The sequence below is a fragment of the Staurois parvus genome, unplaced genomic scaffold (genome assembly GCF_062004578.1).
Source record: "Staurois parvus isolate SC_StPar_1 unplaced genomic scaffold, SC_StPar_1.0 ptg000430l, whole genome shotgun sequence".
In the NCBI taxonomy this organism is placed as follows: Eukaryota; Metazoa; Chordata; class Amphibia; order Anura; family Ranidae; genus Staurois; species Staurois parvus.
The window spans coordinates 1221847-1241568 of NW_028318226.1; the positions used below are offsets into that span (position 1 = coordinate 1221847).

The 19722-nt window shown below is 40.0% G+C and overlaps 1 protein-coding gene across 1 annotated transcript in view; it reads right to left on the reverse strand.

The window, feature by feature from the left end:
* Positions 1-19722, reverse strand: part of CARNS1 (carnosine synthase 1) — a 50925-nt gene that overhangs the window by 17397 nt on the left and 13806 nt on the right. Inside the window, exon 2 of the mRNA XM_089687561.1 lies at positions 2750-2765. Within this exon, the coding sequence (XP_089543687.1) occupies positions 2750-2752 (3 nt within the window). The 5' untranslated portion in view covers positions 2753-2765. The remainder of the gene's footprint in view (positions 1-2749; positions 2766-19722) is intronic.

Below are 19722 nucleotides of genomic sequence, written 5' to 3' on the forward strand. Positions count from 1 at the left end.
ATATAGCAAGGTCTCCACCCAAGAACCAATCTTTCTTGACGCATTTCACCACTCCTGGCTTACTCACAAGGATAAAGTCCAGAGTCAATTTATTGATTATTAAATTAGAAGTAAAAGGTAAGAGGAACCAAGCGAATTGCATCTATTTCTTCATATTTTCAATAGATGAATGATCAGAGATTTGTTAGTCAAGAATAATTTAAAAAGTATCTAGCATGTCCAGGTTAGCTGAAATTGTGTAATGGTATGCATAGAAAAAATATTGGGACTTCCAGTGGGTGAGAACTAGAGCTTTTGCTGAGTTAAGAAGGTGTATGGTCAGTTAGGATTTATATTTATAAGGAGAGACATTTGATATACTGTAGTAATCTGAGTAATTTGATATACTTTATTCTGTAATCTGAGTGATGAGGTCTCTGACACTGGACTAATAACGGTAATGTGGGATCATTTCCACCAGATATGGCTAATTGGCATCTCCACCAATGGTCAGATCTGGTGGGAGACCAAGATTGGAGTTTAGCTTGGGTAGCTCACCTTTCCTGGATTCTGGTGCTAAGTAGTAGTACTTATGAAGTATTTATGGGCCAAAATACAGGCCCAAAAGATAGGAGTTTAGCTGGGGAAGCTCACCAATATACAGTATATTGCCAAAAATATTGGGATGCCTGCCTGCCTGCCTGCCTTTACACGCACTTGAACTTTAATAGCATCCCAGTCTTAGTCCATAGGGATCAAAATTGAGTTGGCCCCCCTTTGCAGCTATAACAGCTTCAACTCTTCCTGGAAGGTTGTCCACAAGGTTTAGGAGTGTGTCTATGGGAATGTCTGACCATTCTTCCAGAAGCACATTTGTGAGGTCAGGCACTGATGTCGGACGAGAAGGCCCGGCTCACAGTCTCCACTCTAATTCATCCCAAAAGTATTCTATCGGGTTTAGGTTAGGACTCTGTGCAGGCCAGTCAAGTTCCTCCACCCAAAATTTGCTCATCCATGTCTTTATGGACCTTGCTTTGTGCACTGGTGCACAGTCATGTTGGAGCAGGAAGGGGCCATACCCAAACTGTTCCCACAAAGTCGGGAGCATAAAATTGTCCAAAATGTCTTGGTATTAAAGAATTCCCTTCATTGGATCTAAGGGGCCAAGCCCAAGCCCTGAAAAATTACCCCACACAATAATTCCCCCCTCGACCAAACTATACACTTGGCACAATGCAGTCAGGCAAGTACCATTTTCCTGGCAACCGCCAAACCTAGACATGTCCATCGGACTGCTAGACAGAGAAGCATGATTGGTCACTCCAGAGAACATCTCCACTGCTCTAGAGTCCAGTGGTGGCGTGTTTTACACCACTGCATCCAACGCTTTGCATTGCATTTGGTGATGTAAGGCTTGGATGCAGCTGCTCGGCCATTGAAACCCATTCCATGAAGCTCTATATGCACTGTTTTTGTGTGCTAATCTGAATGTCACATGAAATTTGGAGGTCTTTAGCTATTGACTCTGCAGACAGTTGCCAACTTCTGTGCAGTGTGCGCTTCAGCATACGCTGACCCCGCTCTGTCATTTTATGTGGCCTTCCACTTCGTAAGTTGTTGTTCTTCCCAGTTGATTCCACTTTGTTATAATGCCACTAACAGTTGGAATATTTAGTAGCAATGAAATGTCACGGATGGACTTATTGCACAGGTGGCAACCAATTATGGTACCACGCTTGAATTCACTGAGCTCCTGAGAGCGACCCATTCTTTCACAAATGTTTGTAGAAGCAGTCTGCATGCCTAGGTACTTTATACACCTGTGGCCAAGGAGGTGATTGGAACACCTGAATCCAATGATTTGGAGGGGTGTCCCAATACTTTTGGCAATATAGTGTATGAGGAGTTTGTAGGACTTTTTCTGGATTCTTCTGTTAAGCAGTAATGTCTATGGTGTATTTATGGGCCAAAATATAGGCCTTTCCCACTGTTTTAGCAAAGTGGGGTCTGGAGTACTTTATGTTTAATTTTTGTCCTGTAAGATTTTATTTCTGTTTGTGTCCTTGTTGCAGATTTTCACCTACTTCCAGTCTGGTGAAAGCGTTGTCAGCAGGACAGGAAGGGAGGGTAAATCTCTCTAATGGAGGTTTAGATAGCAGTAAAAGCCCAATAGGAGTTCTAATCTTACTCCACTCTACTGAAAGCTAGAATGTTTTTGGCTTGACATACACATTTAAGAGCAACCCGATATGCAAACTGCAACTCTGAGCTCTGCCACTTCATCTTTAACATGAAACTCCTACTTGTTAGAGAAACTCAGTGCATTTCAACCATGAAACTGGAGAGTTAAATAAACTGAGCACCTCAAGTTTTGGTGATTTTTGGGGTGCTTAGGAATGACATAAAGGCTCTCTTTTATAGCATGTTTATGGATTTAGCTCAGTTTTATTGGAAGTACTTTAGGTAGAGACATAAGAATGGTGTCACAGAGCACTGATGCTTGCTTTCACCATAAAGAGCAGTTGTGATAAAATAGGTTTACACTATATTGGGAAGAACAGGCACATTCAACATAGCCTTTCAATGACATAGGACATGCTTCTTTCTGAGAAGTATTTATGTCGAAGAAGATGACACAGTAACATTACCAGATAATCAGCTTAAGTGAGAGAGGACAGATAGGGAAAAGCAAACACAAGCTGACAAGTGTGAGAAAGAGTTGGACAAAGTAAGAGAGGCGTAGGACGATTAGGCATTATACTCTACTTACCATCGCTGGTCTTGTCCTGAAAAACAAAACACACATTACAGTTACAGATACGTTACAAACAGAACCTTGTTATTGAAAATATATCTGAGATTCAATGGCAGTTATGAAAATCTGACATTTAAAAATAAATTATTTTACACATTTTCATTGAATATCTTCTCATCAATTTATATGAATCAATAAACTTAGGTTGCCTTTATTAGATACTTGTATAGTTAACTGCAGACCATGCTGTTCATTTGGATATTTAATGAAAACCATAAATCACAAATTTCCCCTATAATAATGTAATAATGTGATAATGTAATGATCAACTTTGCAAAAAGTATAAATCATCTGCCTACTTCCATTACGTTCCACAGAAGATATCTCAAGCTTGAGTTTTTCAAGGCTGTATACAGCCTTACAATTTTTTGTGCCCATTGACCTTTTTATAAAGAAAAGTGATGGCAGAAAAAGACCGAACGGTCCATCGAGTCTGCCATTTTTTGGGGGTTTTTTTGCGTGTGTGTTTTTTGTGTGTTTTGTTTTTTTGGGGGGGGGGCATGAAAGGAAGCCATCCATTGTATACGACCGTCATGTGACCTGATGTGATTGGTCACAGCAGGTCACATGGTACTGACAACGGGGCCGCTACACAGATCTGTCATCGGCCGTGTCCGAGGTACACGGCTGGTGACACATTGTGCCGCTGCACGGCTCTGCAGGCAGGCAAACTGCGCATGCCTGAAAGGAGGGATCCGGAGGGATGAGCTGCTCGTCCGGCCGCCTATGTGCTATTGGCCGGGCGGCAACTGGTTAATGTTTACTGGCTCACTACTTCTGCTGGCAGTTTAATATTTGTTTGAAGTTTATGTATTTATTTTTTTTGTGAATTTTATGTAATGCTTTTTTAGTTTTGGATTAGGAGTCAGGAAAGATTAGAACTAGGTTTTTACCATTTGACATCCCGAAAAGCTCCGATCTTCCTCCATTAACCATGATAGCGGCAGTAGGCCCTCTATATAACCCTCCAATCCACTTTCTCATTCTATCTCCTATCCCCAACACTTCCAAGGTATCCATCATAAATCCCCAACTCACTCTATCAAATGCTTTCTCAGTGTCAATTGACATCAGTACCATTGGGGTTTTCCCTTTTTTACCTTACTGTATGAGCAACAGTGATCTCAAGCCGTTGTCTCTACCCTCTCTCCCCGGGACAAACCCCACCTGATCCCCATGTATCCACTCCGGCATCAGATCCTTCAGTCTATTTGCCAAAACCTTTGCATACAATTTAGTATCTACATTCAGCAGCGCTATTGGTCTATAACTTGCACACTACGAGGGGTCTTTATGTTCCTTATGGATTAAAACTATATTAGCCTGTAAGGATTCTCCCCTTATTTCCATCTCATTTCCCAAAGCGTTCATATATATCTTCAACTTAGGTATTAACAGCTCTTTATATTTTTTATAATATTTTACCGTATATCCATCTGGACCCGGGCTTTTCCCCACCACGGTACCTTTTAACGCTGTTTTTATTTCCTCTAATGTAATTTCTGCTTCTAGGGAGTTCAATTGTATTTCAGTTAATTTTGGTAGATCTGCCTCTTTTAAGTATGTTCTTTTTTCTCTATTTACTGTTTCAGTTTTATTTAATGTATCCTGGGGTGTAATATTATATAACTCATTATAGTAATCTTTAAATACTCTAGCGATGTCTTTAGTTGAGTGCACTAGTTCACCCTTGGGATTTCTTATTTTTTCTATATAATTCCTATTTTCTTTTTCCTTAAAGTTCTCATTAAATACTTTCCTGGCCTATCTCCCCATCTATACCTTTCACTTATTACTTTATTAAAGACTCTTCTTTTTTCCTCCTCCATTACATTCTCTAGTTCTTCTTTCTTCTTTATTATTTTCTGCATTATCTCCTTAGACATTTCCCTGTTATGAGCCTGTTCAAGATCATATATTTCATTTAGCAGTCCAATAATCTTTTCCCTCCTTTCTTTTTTCTTTTTTGCCCCTATTGCGATGAGTAGTCCTCTAATGTAGGCCTTGTGGGCCTCCCACACTGTTGCAACTGACACATCCTCTGTTTCATTCTCCTCAAAAAAACCATTTAATTTCCATCTCGATCTTTCGATCGATCTCTTCATCCAGAAGGAGTGCCTCATTCATCCGCCATACAAAACCTCCTCTCTCCTCTCTACCCCATCTTGACTTATCGCAACAGGGGCATGATCCGACAGAGTACTTCCTCCAATTTTTACTTCTACTACGGACTCTATGAATCGATGTTCTACCAATATATAATCCAATCTAGAGTAAATCTCATGTTCATGTGAGAAAAAGTATAGTCTCTATCTTTCATATTCCTGATTCTCCATATATCCACTAATTGACACTCATGCATCAGTTTCTTCAATAATCTCAAGGACCTGCTCTCCTCCCTCCTTACATAGGAAGTAGTATCCATAAACGGGTCCATACAGACATTAAAGTCTCCAGCTATTGTCAAACAACCCCTTTTGAAGTCCATCTTCAATGCACCTCTCAAGAATATCTCCGGTTTCTTATTTGGACAATATATACTAGCTATTGTACACTCAATTCCCTGCAGTTTACCCCTCAAAAACAAAAACCTTCCCTCCAGATCCGTTATTCTCTTCTTCACCTCAAACCTTATATTCTTTGCGAAACCTATAGCAACCCCCTTTGCTCTTTTAATTGGTGAATCCGCATAATACCATGTCAGAAGATATCTAGTCTTCAGCCTAACCTTTTACTCCATCTCTAAGTGTGTTTCCTGTAAAAATACCACCGAAGATGTTCTATGTTGTAATTCTTTAAATAACCTAAATCTCTTCCCAGGACAACACAACCCCTTTACATTAGAGGTTATAAATTGGACTTCTTCCATCTTACCCTACTCCTCTTAACTCCTTCTTCCTTGTATCTCCCTTAATCCTGCAGAGTGTTAACCCTAATACCCCTTCCCCCCTACCGCACCCCTCCCAACCTACTCCCCTCCCCTCCCTCCCTCACCTCCCCCCACCCCCGCCTCCTCCCACTTTTAGGCTTCTAATATGCCTATTAATCATTTGTGGACCTAAACGCCACTATTGATTGTTATTCGGGGTTGAACTCTGCCCATGGGCAGCTCCTCCTCCCACCCACCTCCCCAGCACTCCCCATCCGTTATATCAACTCTTTAAAGTTAAAGTTCCACAATATCCCCCCGGAGAAGATCTCAAAAAGGTCCCTGTTTAGGCAGTGAGTCTATTATTTTTTTTTTCTATATCCCCACTATTCCTCAAACCTCCTAATATGTACTTCCGAGGGGGATATTAAAATCCCACAAGAGCGGAGAGAAGAGGAGCTAGAGGGGAACAGAAAGAAACAAGGGGAGAAAAAAAAAACAAAAAAAACTTTCCCTCTCCTTCCTCTCTCTCTCCCCCTCTACCTTCTCCCCCTAACCGACTGCCAGTCCTCTTGTCTTGTCTCTCCTTGTTCTCTATTTTCTTCTTCCCATCCAGGAATCTCCATTCTTTGCAACTCAAGTCTTTCACAAAATTCCCTCATATCCTCTGAAAATCGCAAGTGAGCTGTAACTCCATTTTTCCAACCAATCAGGCATACTGGGGTTCCCCATCTGTAAGACACATTCTTTTTTCTCATCTGCTCTATCAAAGGTTTCAGAGTTCTTTTTCTCCACAAGGTCTCTGGTGTAAGGTCTGCAAAAATCTGAATGTCCATTTCGCCATATTTAATCGTTGTTTTCCCTTTAATCTTCCTCCAAATCTCCTCTCTATCCCCATATCTGTGGAATTGGACGATTACATCTCTCGGTTTTTCCTTCCCAGCATTTTGATATCGTTTTCCTCTTCTCAAAACACCCTGCACTTCAATCACTTCTAATTCAGATCTGTCCATTATAAAATTCAAAATTCTGCATATTTCTTTTTGCAATATTTCCCCTTCTATAGTCTCTGGGACACCTCTCAACCTTAAGTTATTCCTCATGTCCCTATTTTCTTGTACTTCCAATTTATACAACAACTTTTCCTGGATTCTCTCCATATTCTTTATTTTTTCTCTAATTGAGAAATGCTTTGGGCCTGATGTTTAACTTTCTCTTCCGTTTCCTCCACTCTTATCAGCACATGCCCCAGATCATTCCGGATAGTTGCATTTCATTCTTTATTATTTTTTCTAAGGCCCCAAACATTTCTGCCATCTCTTTTTTGTTTGGCATTTGTAGATCACTTTCCATTTCTCTCGTCTCCACTATTCCGATTATTTGCTGATTACTGACATTCAAGCCCAATGATAGTCTAGGGCTATTTTCCAAACTAATATCACCTTCCCCTTTTCCGTTTATACCTTGTAGTCTTTCTGGGGTCACATTTCCCTGAGACGTGTATTTTTTAATTGTTCCCGTTTGGGACCCTTTAAGCCCACTTCCTTTAGTACTTTTTCTCTTCATATCTTCTATAGGGCTTATTCTCTATAGTTTCATAAGATAATAGGTGTTGCAACTATATGATAGGGTCCCCTCTTTGCCTAATAAATTGTCCACTAGGTTTCCTTTTTAGTTGCTTAATTTCTTCTTTTTATCTCTCCTTCAAAACCCCTGGGAATCTCCTCATCTCTCCTTCATCTTCTGCTCTTCACTTGCCTACCGGGCACTTATACCCCCTTCCTTACCAGGCCAATTTTCAGCTTTCAGCACTGCCGCACTTTGATTGACAATTGCGCGGTCATGCAACATTGTACCCATATGAAATTTTGATAATTTTTTTCTCACAAATAGAGCTTTCTTTTGGTGGTATTTAATCGCCACTGGGCGCTTTACTTTTTGCGCTATAAATTAAAAAAAGTGCAAAAAATTTGAAAAAAAAAAAAAAGTTTATTTGTTTCTTTTATAAAATTTTTCAAACAGGTATTTTTTCTCCTTCACTGATTTGCATTGATGAGGCGGCACTGATGGGCACTGATAGGCGGCACTGATGGGCACTGATAGGCAGCACTAAAGGGCACTGATAGGCAGTACTAATGAGGTGGCACGGATAGGCGGCACTGATAGACAGCACTAATTAGGGGTCACGGATAGGCGGCACTGATATGCAGCACTGATAGGCGGCACTGATAGGTGACAATGATGGGTACTGATAGACGGCACTGACTGGCATCACTTCTGGGCACTGACTGGCGGCACTGACTGGCACAACCCCTGGGCACTGACTGGTGGCACTGACTGGCAGCACTGGTGGGTGGCACTGGTGGGTGGCACTGGTGGACAGCACTGGTGGGTGGGCACAGGTGGGTGGCACTGGTGGGCACAGGTGGGTGGCACTGGTGGGCACAGGTGGGTGGGCACAGGTGGGTGGCACTGCTGGGCACATGTAGGTGGCACTTCTGGGCACAGGTAGGTGGCACTGCAGAGTGGCACAGGTGGGGGCACTGCTGGGCACAGGTGGGGGCACTGCTGGGAATGGGTGGGCGGGGCTAGTGGGCGCACTGCTGATCGGAACTTGCGGGGGTCACTGCTGGGCACCGATCATCAGGGCACTGATCATCAGTGCCCTGATGATCGGTGCCGATCCCCGCTCTGACAACTGCCGGTTCTCGGCAGTACTTTCCTCACGATCTGACAGCGTGAGGAAAGTGCAGCCGAGAACCGGCACTTTCATTTTCCTGTGATCAGCGTGTCATTGGACACCGCTGATCACGTGGTAAAAGGCCGGTGGGATCGGCCTTTCACCACATCACGTGACCAGCTGTGTCCGTAGGACACAGCGATCACGGAGATCGCCGGGTGCGCGCCCCCTGGGGCGCGCAGGAGAGCGCGTTCTGGGAGGACGTCATATGACGTCCACTCAGAAATGGCCGGCCGCGGTGAAGCCGTCTTTCGGCTATGCGCGGTCGGCAAGTGGTTAAACTTTTATCATGAAAAATGACTTGAAGCACAATATAACATCAGTTCATTTCAAGCTGCTTCCACTCACCCATCTCCTCTCCTTCTCCTCATTGTGGCTCCAAACTGCTGTCATCCAGCTACCATCCTGGAGCGGTCTCCAGGGGGATTCCACAGGGTTATTTCAGTTGTATTTCCCGGCTCCTAGGTATGTTAGGGCACACGTCCTCTCTCTGATCCGGGTATCCAGCCAGGGGGTACTCAGGGAAGCCGACTCATCCCCCTCCTCTCCTTTAGGGACGCCGACTGGCTTCCTCCTTTCCCAACGCTCCTTTGCGGTTGACCACGTGGTCACGCCGCTCTCCTGTCTCCCGGCAACCTGGCTTCCCGGCTCTCTCACTTGCCGAGCTCTGGGTCTCCGGACAGACCAGTCCCCACCAGCAACTCCCCGCTCTTCTCATCCCCGGATCCCCGCACCACCACCGAGGCTCCAACACCTCAGGTATTTCTCATCTTGGGATATCCCGACACGGATAGGGTTCTTAGGGAGGCTGGGTGGGGGAGTCTTTTCGGAGAGCTCCTACCTCGAGCTCTCCGCCCCCGCCATCTTCAGGCTCCTCCCCTCGAACCATCCACTTTTCTAGACAGGGATGCCCATTATCCCCACTGTTATATGTTTTATCATTGGAGCCATTGTTGTCTATGATAAGGAAGAACATAGATATAAAAGGAATATGGATAGGAGATAGAGAACATAAGGTGGCGGCTTATGCGGATGATTTGATATTCTATGTTGGAAATCCTAGGATGTCACTTCCAAATTTAATGAAGATATTGAAGGAATATGGGGAATTATCAAATTTAAAAATTAACCCGACAAAAACCGAAATCTTAAATATAAACCTTAAAAATAGTGAAAAAGAAAAAAATACAAAGACGAATTCCCATTTGTTTGGAGAGATGAAGAATTAAAATATCTAGGGATAAAACTGTCAGCCTCAATTAAGAATCTGTGTAAAGTTAATTATATTTCACTACCAAACAAGCTTAAGGAGGAGTTGAAGAGAGTGGGAGGTGGAAACCCGTCCTGGATAGGTCGTATAAACTTGATAAAAATGGTAATTGTGCCCAAAGTATTATATAAATTTCAAATGATTCCAATCAAACTTCCAGAGGCATATTTTAAAGAACTTAAAAAAATTATAATAAGATACTTATGGAGGAATAAAAAACCTAGAATACGCTATGAAATGTTGACTAGAAGTAAAGAAAGAGGTGGTTTGGGTGTACCAGATTTTAAGAGATATTATAAAGCGGTGATAATTGCGAGAATCTTTGATTGGACTCATAATCCAGAGAAAAGTTGGGTCAAAATGGAAAATACACTGAGTGGAACAAATTTAAGTAAGATAATATGGGTGCCTGCACAATATAGGGGATTAGATGATAGCACAAGTACGTACACTTTTAAGGTTTTAAGAGTTTGGAAAATGTTACACAGACAAAAAGGGATGGGTTTTTAATTCACAGTTAATGCCACTAAGGAACACAGAATATTTTACCCCTGGGCAGGAAAACATCACAGGGAAATGGATAATAAAACAGGAGGCGCAATTGAGAGATATAATGGTTGGGGAGGAATTGGGATCATATGGAGAGCTGGAGAAAAAAAAGGGAGAAGTTTTCAATAAGATGGACAGATTACAATACTACCAACTGAAACATTTCTTTGAGAGTCTCCCAAAGCCTATGAGAACTAGAAAAGAGAATCCATTGGAAAGATTGTTAGAAGCATGGGGAGATGGGAGACACGGAATTGCAAAAATATATAAGATTTTAATTGAATTAGACACTGACACAAAATTAATATATATAGAGAAATGCGAAAGAGATATGGGAAGGGAAATAGATGAGGAGGAGCAAAGGAAAATGTTTAGATTAATTCATGAAAATATTAGTATGCGGGAGGTGGAAATAAATTATAAGTGTTTGATGAGCTGGCACATTACACCTAATATAGAGCATAGATTGAATGGGGAGATTTCACTATTGTGTTGGAGAGGTTCTGGAGAGGTGGGCATGTGGTATCATATGTGGTGGGAGTGTCCAGGAATACAGGTGTTTTGGCGGAAAATAGTTTATCTAGTAAGGAAAATCACTAAAATTAATATTGGATTAGACCCAGAGCTATGTCTTCTCTACATCACAGAGCTTCCAGTGAAATTATATAAGGTTTTGGGGATATGGCATTATTTGAGTGCAGCGAAGAGCTTGATACCTAGGTTTTGGGAAAAAAAGGAGGTGCCAACAGAGGAGGATTGGATGGGCAGCATGAATCAGATCTGCGGGACAGAAAGATTGTATTATATGCATATAGATAAGATGGAGATGTATAATACAAAGTGGAAAAAATGGGAAGAGTACAGAGAAAAAGTGAAATATATGAGGATGTAATACCCCTTGAAATGGATTTTAGAAATAATAGAAATGTATGGCGTAAAGGAGAAGAGAGAAAACGCAGAGTGGGAGGGGGGGGGGGGTGGGGGGGGGGGGTGGGAGGGGGAGGAAGGGGGAGGGATGAGGTGAGGGATTTAAATAATTTATGCTAATAGGAAGATATTGTTTTGAATGTCTTTTTAATAGAAATGTGATTGTGATTTGTATTTGGATTGATAAATTAATAAACATTTATAATTAAAAAAAAAGAACTAGGTTTTTAGTGCTGTCTATGTGCCCTCTTTATTTATCTGGGTGGCCATTATCACAGATATAGAAAGTGATAGGAAATCGAAAGTGTTAGAGTTGTTAAAAAAATTAAGAGACAAAAGGTAAATCTTCCACTAGGGACAGCTATTTTGGTGACATATATCTAACAAAGAAATTCTTCTTTTTTGTACGAATATTTCTCATTTCTTGTTGCGCCTCCGAGGCAGGATATCTTCCCAACACAGGCAGCAAAAAGTATACTGACCGGGGTTTTAACCATGGATAAAATATTGCAGCTACAGTTGTTATATTATTACCACTAAAGTTTTTTAGTATCCTTTATAACTACATAAGTACAACTCATTCTGTGTATTATGCTACAGGTGACAAACAGTTCAGATTTTTTATGCAACACACAAATTGTAAATCTATAATACAATTGTAGAAATCTTTGTAAGTGAACACATAGGCAGGCCATAGATTGTGCAATTTTCTTTCCTTCCACCTGCTTGATTCCTCCACCAACACTGACTGCTTGCTAATCTCTAACATTTCTAATTATTACATGCAATATCAAAGTTACAAGGGCCACACCCGGGTTCATAGGCAGGGTTGAAAGTGCAGTAGCCTCAAGCAACTGTTTTCAAATGATCTTTTATCCTGTCTGGTCTGGAGTTCTACCATAATTTAATTTACTGAAGGTTTTAAAGTTCAATTCCACATTATTATTTTTTTCAGAAATCAGTAGCCCAGCATCAAGTTATACTAAAAAATAGGATTGAGATTTAACTGTAGACATTTTGCAGAACAAAGAGAAAACACTCATCAGACGCAGCACAGCATCACAGCAATTTTGCAATTCTAGGCCATGTGACCTAGGACTGCCTAAACTTAAAGTATAACTCCAGTTTCGTGGGAAAAAAAATTAATAAATATAAAAAAACATAGTGTTTACTATTGTGACTCAAGTCATATTGTAATAGAATGTTATTGAAAAATACTTTCCATTTTCAATCTGCAGTGCTCTAATTTTTTGTAAAATGCAATACAATATGGCTACCTAGAGGTGTTCTGTACACATAGTGTGTACAAAACGCTATCTGAAAATGTAATTTCTTGCTTGTGTGATTGGCTCACTGCTTTTCCTAGAAGTCTGCACTAAGATACAAGTCAGATTTTTGGCATCCCCTGCAACATAAATAAAATTTTTGGTAAAATACTTCCTATGGGAAATCACATCTAAAGAGATGCAGACCCTGCAATTTTTTTCAGTAGTGTCCTGCAAGTGCAGTAGCTGATTGATAATTCATCAGTCACTCCCATATACATTCACTCTGCACATGGACAAGACAAACAAACATCTACTTCTTCAGAATAACAAAAGGAAGGAATCTGCAACAAAGTTTGTTAAAATCATTTCAATGTACGTAGATTTTAAATTAATAATAATTTTGTTCTCAACAAAATTGGAGCTACTCTTTAAATGAACTTCACTTTCATAACATGAATAACTGCTACACCACCCACTGCTTAGATTGCAGCTGATATGATTTCCTAAAATTGGTAAAAAATTTCCGATTTCTGACAGCCATGGCATAGCTTTTAAATTCTCTCTACCATCCCTGTTAATGTTTTTGACTACTTTTTTCAGATGTCTTTACAGAGCTTGCAGTCAAATTACAGTCAGACTCCACAATAGCATATTTCCAATGAAAGAGAAAGGTATTGCTTGTGGGGGAGATATACTTTTTAATGCTCAAAGGATTTCCTCCTATAAAATAATCCAGACAAGAGATTGTGGAAGCAGAACCTCGTAAAAATCGTCTCACAGTTCCAAAAAAAAATTTCCAGTTAAGGGGTATATCTAGAAGCCCGCTACGCGTTGATTAAAAAGGAGAAAAAGTAAAAAAAAAAAATGTGCATACCTTCTACATAGGCTGTATAGTAGCATATGGTGTATAACAGCTACAAGCACTTGTTCCCATCAGATGCGGGTATTGAGGCTTCACAGTGGAGATGGATATTGATATCCACTGGCAACTCACGGTTATGTAAAAATTCCAGATCCTGCGAAGCCTATATATGGAGTGTTGTAAAGCTTCTAACAGGGGGTCATTTGGAAGCTTACAACACTCCATAAATAGGCCTTGCAGGATATGGAATTTTTACATAACCGCGAGTTGCTGATACTTAATAAGGAGACAAGCTGGATGGTATAGGACATTGGTTTTAAAGTGGATCAACAAGGCAGCTACCTCTGCCATATAGCTTTTTAAAAAGGTCAAGGGACCAAATAAAATGTACAAATTGAAAAAGGGCTGCAGTATATTCTTGTATATGTTTTAAGATATATTTATTATGTTTTAAAAATATAAATATTTTAACTTTGTCCAGAAGACTTGGGCAATTATATCTTGTATGCATAATATATATATATACACACACATACATACATATATATATATATATATATATATATATATATATATACATACATACACACACACACACACACACACACATATATATATATACACACAGTGAAGGAAATAAGTATTTGATCCCCTGCTGATTTTGAATATTTGCCCACTCACAAAGAAATGATCAGTCTAAAAATCGAATGGTAAGTGTACTGTAACACTGAGAGACAGAATGGCAAGAAAAAATTCAAAAGAAATGCATGTCTAACAAATGATGCACTGATTTGCATGTTCATGAGGGAAATACGTATTTGATCCCCTTCACAAAACATGACTTAGTACTTGGTGGCAAATCCCTTGTTGGCAATCACAGAAGTCAGACGTTTCCTGCAGTTGGCCGCCAGGTTTGCACACATCTCAGGAGGGATTTTGGCCCACTCCTCTTGGCAGATCCTCTCCAAGTCTTAAGCTTTTGGTGCTGGAACACCCATCCACGACCCATTTTAAATGCCCTGGCTGAGGGAAGAAGGTTCTCACCCAAGATTTGACAGTACATTACCCCGTCCATCATCCATTTGATGCGGTGCAGTTGTCCTGACCTGTCCAGAAAAACTGATCATTTCTTTGTGAGTGGGCAAACATTCAAAATCAGTAGGGGATCAAATACTTATTTCCTTCACTGTATATATATATACCATGTATATATATATATATATATACATACATACATATACATATACACACACACACATATACACTCACCAGCCACTTTATTAGATACACATGTTCAATTACTTGGTAAAACAAATTGCTAGTCAGCCAAACACATGCATTCAACTCAGCAACTCAATGCATTTAGGCATGCAGACATGGTGAAGACGACTTGCTGAAGTTCAAACTGAGCATCAGAATGGGGATGAAAAAGGGGATTTAGGTGACTTTGAATATGGCATGGTTGTTGGTTCCAGATGGGCTGGTCTGAGTATTTAAAAAACTGCTGGGATTTTCACATACAACCATCTCTGGGGTTTACAGAGAATGGTCTGAAAAAGAGAAAATATCCAGTGAGCGGCAGCTGTGTGGATGAAAATGCCTTGTACGTCAGAGGAGAATGGATAGACTGGTTTGAGATAGAGAGGCAACAGTAACTCATATCCATATGAACCAAAATCTCTGAGGAGTGTTTCCAACACCTTGTTGAATCTATGCCACGAAGAATTATGGAAGTTCTGAAGGCAAAAGGGGGTCCAACCCAGTACTAGCAAGGTGTGCCTAATAAAGTGGCTGGTGTGTGTGCACATGCACACATATACTGTACATATATATATATATACATACATACACACACACACACACACACACACACACACACATATATATATATACACACAGTGAAGGAAATAAGTATTTGATCCCCTGCTGATTTTGAATGTTTGCCCACTCACAAAGAAATGATCAGTCTAAAAATCGAATGGTAAGTGTACTGTAACACTGAGAGACAGAATGGCAAGAAAAAATTCAAAAGAAATGCATGTCTAACAAATGATGCACTGATTTGCATGTTCATGAGGGAAATACGTATTTGATCCCCTTCACAAAACATGACTTAGTACTTGGTGGCAAATCCCTTGTTGGCAATCACAGAAGTCAGACGTTTCCTGCAGTTGGCCGCCAGGTTTGCACACATCTCAGGAGGGATTTTGGCCCACTCCTCTTGGCAGATCCTCTCCAAGTCTTAAGCTTTTGGTGCTGGAACACCCATCCACGACCCATTTTAAATGCCCTGGCTGAGGGAAGAAGTTTCTCACCCAAGATTTGACAGTACATTACCCCGTCCATCATCCATTTGATGCGGTGCAGTTGTCCTGACCTGTCCAGAAAAACTGATCATTTCTTTGTGAGTGGGCAAACATTCAAAATCAGTAGGGGATCAAATACTTATTTCCTTCACTGTATATATATATACCATGTATATATATATATATATACATACATACATATACATATACACACACACACATATACACTCACCAGCCACTTTATTAGATACACATGTTCAATTACTTGGTAAAACAAATTGCTAGTCAGCCAAACACATGCATTCAACTCAGCAACTCAATGCATTTAGGCATGCAGACATGGTGAAGACGACTTGCTGAAGTTCAAACTGAGCATCAGAATGGGGATGAAAAAGGGGATTTAGGTGACTTTGAATATGGCATGGTTGTTGGTTCCAGATGGGCTGGTCTGAGTATTTAAAAAACTGCTGGGATTTTCACATACAACCATCTCTGGGGTTTACAGAGAATGGTCTGAAAAAGAGAAAATATCCAGTGAGCGGCAGCTGTGTGGATGAAAATGCCTTGTACGTCAGAGGAGAATGGATAGACTGGTTTGAGATAGAGAGGCAACAGTAACTCATATCCATATGAACCAAAATCTCTGAGGAGTGTTTCCAACACCTTGTTGAATCTATGCCACGAAGAATTATGGAAGTTCTGAAGGCAAAAGGGGGTCCAACCCAGTACTAGCAAGGTGTGCCTAATAAAGTGGCTGGTGTGTGTGCACATGCACACATATACTGTACATATATATATATATATATATATTTATTTATTCCAGGTACTTTATATAACGCCATCAATATACACAGTGCTTTACATATATTTTGTACATTCACATCAGTCCCTAACCCTCAAGGGGTGTACAATCTAAGGTCCCTAACTCACATTCATACATACACATACTAAGGCCAATTTAGACAGGATCCAATTCACCTACCAGCATGTCTTAGGAGTGTGGGAGGAAACCGGAGTACCCGGAGGAAACCCACGCAGGCACAGGGAGAACATCCAAACACGTGGCTGGGATTCGAACCAACGGCCCTAGTACTGCCAGCAGAAGTGCAAACCATTTAGCCACTGTGCTGCCCACAAATAATAATGGATGTATACATCTGTACATGTATGTGTATATGTGTGTATTTATGGATGTACCCACATATAGCATATATATATGCTATCCATGATTTTTCTATGTTGTAGCACTGATGAAAGAGAAGTATTTTCTACCCCCCGGAAATGCAGTGGATGTTTAGTGTAAACCAATAAATGGACTTGGACATTCTTATCCTTTGTTCTGGAGCTCCTTCCATTGGTGCATGTATTTTTCTGGTCGTTCATTTGATTGACTTCTATCAAAAGGATAAGTTGAAGAATTATTCTCAGTCAGTGGTTGCAGCCATTGATCAATATATTCTGGAAGCTGTCAGAACACAATGTTCTTTTGGGTCAAGATTCTTCCATCCACTTCATTTGTGTACATGAAGTTACCTGCTAGGATTTTTTATGTTCAGCCTGAAAAACTAACAGTGTACAGCCAGCTTTATCCAGGTACTAGAGGACCTGCAGGCTACTTTCCCAGAAATTTGGACTGGATTCAGAAAGGATGCATTGTTTGAATGTCCTTATGTACCTAGCTCCTGCTCATATGGTGTCTGTCTGTGTGTGACTCAGGCAGTAAAGATAGCATGTGACTGATGATTGGATATGAAAACAACAAATACCCCTTGTTGTCATCCATTCTCTTTTTGCGTTTATACCCTGCCCCCTGGATGGATCTTTGGCATCATGGTTACATGCCTATTTACTTGTGATAATTCTATAGTCTGTCAATAGCATTATCACAGCAGTTTTTAATTTTCTGAGCCCACCCTGATGTTTTTTTTTAAACTATTGATTCTGTAAATCCATTCCTACTTCCTTTAACAAGCCAAGCTGTCCGGTAAAAGTGGCAATTACTAATTCACAAGTCTCTACCTACATGGGGTTTAAATGCTCTCCCTGTGCCTGTGTGGGTTTCCTCCGGGTACTCTAGTTTCCTCCCACACTCCAAAGACTTGCTGGCAGGTTAATTGGCTCCTGTCTAAATTGGCCCTAGTATGTGTATGAATGTTACAAGTTAGGGACCTTAGATTGTAACTCCTTGAGGCTTAGGGGCTAATGTGAATGTACTATATACAGTGGATATAAAAATTCTACACATCCCTGTTAAAATGTCAGGTTTCTGCGATGTAAAAAAAACGAGATATGAGCCCTTTTTTCTGTCATTCTGTAAGTTGCCAATTGTCTTTTGAAGTGTCAGCTAAATTTGTTCTCAAAATCCAAAGCCAGACTCAGTCACTACAATTCAAGCCATTTACACATGAATTTTAAACAAACAATTGTCTTCCAAAAGCCAGGTGGGTCACTAGACATAACTGGCATCAAACCCCTGGACCGCAGCCAGTTCAATACACGTAAATTAAAATTAAAGATATCAAGTACAATATCGGATATGTTTATGCCATCAGGTCTATAAAGACCTGCAACACCACCTTCTAAATACACCTGCCTTTAACAGCAGGCATGAATTTTTGAATAGCCCTGTTTATATGGTTTTTTGACTTTTCCAAATGGCCTCCATATGGGAGAAGGCAAAGAAGCCTAGGAATTATTTCTGAAAACACAATAACTGTATTGGGAGAGGATCATTTAATATATTTAAGGTTTTTTTCTGATAGAAAAAAGTAAATCAAGAGCTTTCTACTGACCTATGTCATTACCCCCGAATGTAAAATTAAAATATCGGGGGGCAGCAAAAAATTATATAACCTACCAAATTCATAAAGTAAATCCTTCCACAACATACTCTGAAGGCCACACCAAAAACCTTTAAATGACCCTGAATGAAGGCCCAGATTTCCAATGTATACTCATCTTGCAGCTCTTCTTTGAGCTCAGAAAATAAAGGAGTGACCAGCTATCCAGACAATACATACTGGACCTAGAAGCAATGATGCAAACAAATAAGTTAAGGACGAATATATTACTTGTACCTATTAGAATGCCATCTGCCTATCTTCCTAATAGTACTAGCTTCTAAACCAATTCTCCAGTATCAGAATGTCCCTTACCCCCCCCCCCAGAATCATCCTGGTGGTCTTTTCCATGCCTCATCACTGGTTGTGCTCCTTCTGTACATGGTGGGCTCTGGGACATTCATTGCGGGGATATTACCAAATAGGTTTTTAATACCATGGTCTATATGTGACGATGTCAAATAAAGCAATATTGATTTTATTTATATGTGTACCTAGTCTTTGTGCCTATACAGCCCATTTGTAGTATTTCTGTTTCTTTTGACTAGCTTCTAAACCATGTTTGGATGCTTCAGTGGCCGCTCCAATTTGGGACAAATGAAAAGAAGAAATTTGAATTATCCAAATTAAGATACTTCAAACATTTTTTGAATACACTTTTACACTGGAACTTTGTTAACGGAAAACCAATGGAATGAATAAAAAGAAAATTATCAAACTGTGGACGAATTGTTAAATATTCCCGTAGTAGACAAACAGGACAAAATTCAGAGCCACTGTAAGCATACAAACTTATAAAAGAAAGAAATTTATAGAGTCCACAAAGTATGGCATATATATCTGAGACGACGATCTCATTTCTTATGTCCGAAAAAAATGCCAGGACAGTACAAATATCCCCTAAATTACCCCTTTTTGGAAATTAGACAGCCCAACGTATTTAGTAAGATGCATGGCAAGTTTTTTTTTATCATAATGTTTTTGGAAAATGAAGAAATTAAAAAAAAAAAAAAAAAAAAAATTTTTTTTTACATATCACCAGAGCAGTACAGCATCATAATATAACAGGTGTGGTGGTGATCATGGATACTGACTGGTGAAAAAAAATAAAAAAAAATAATTAAAATAAAAATTATTTCATTTTTTTAAATTTTATTTTCTTTTTATTACATTTTACATACTGTAACCAGAGCAAAACAGTGTTACCATAGTAACATTGCACTACTCTGGGGAAGGGATCAGGATTTTTCACACTATAATTGCTTATATATCAGTGAAATTTTATGGTTATAAGCAA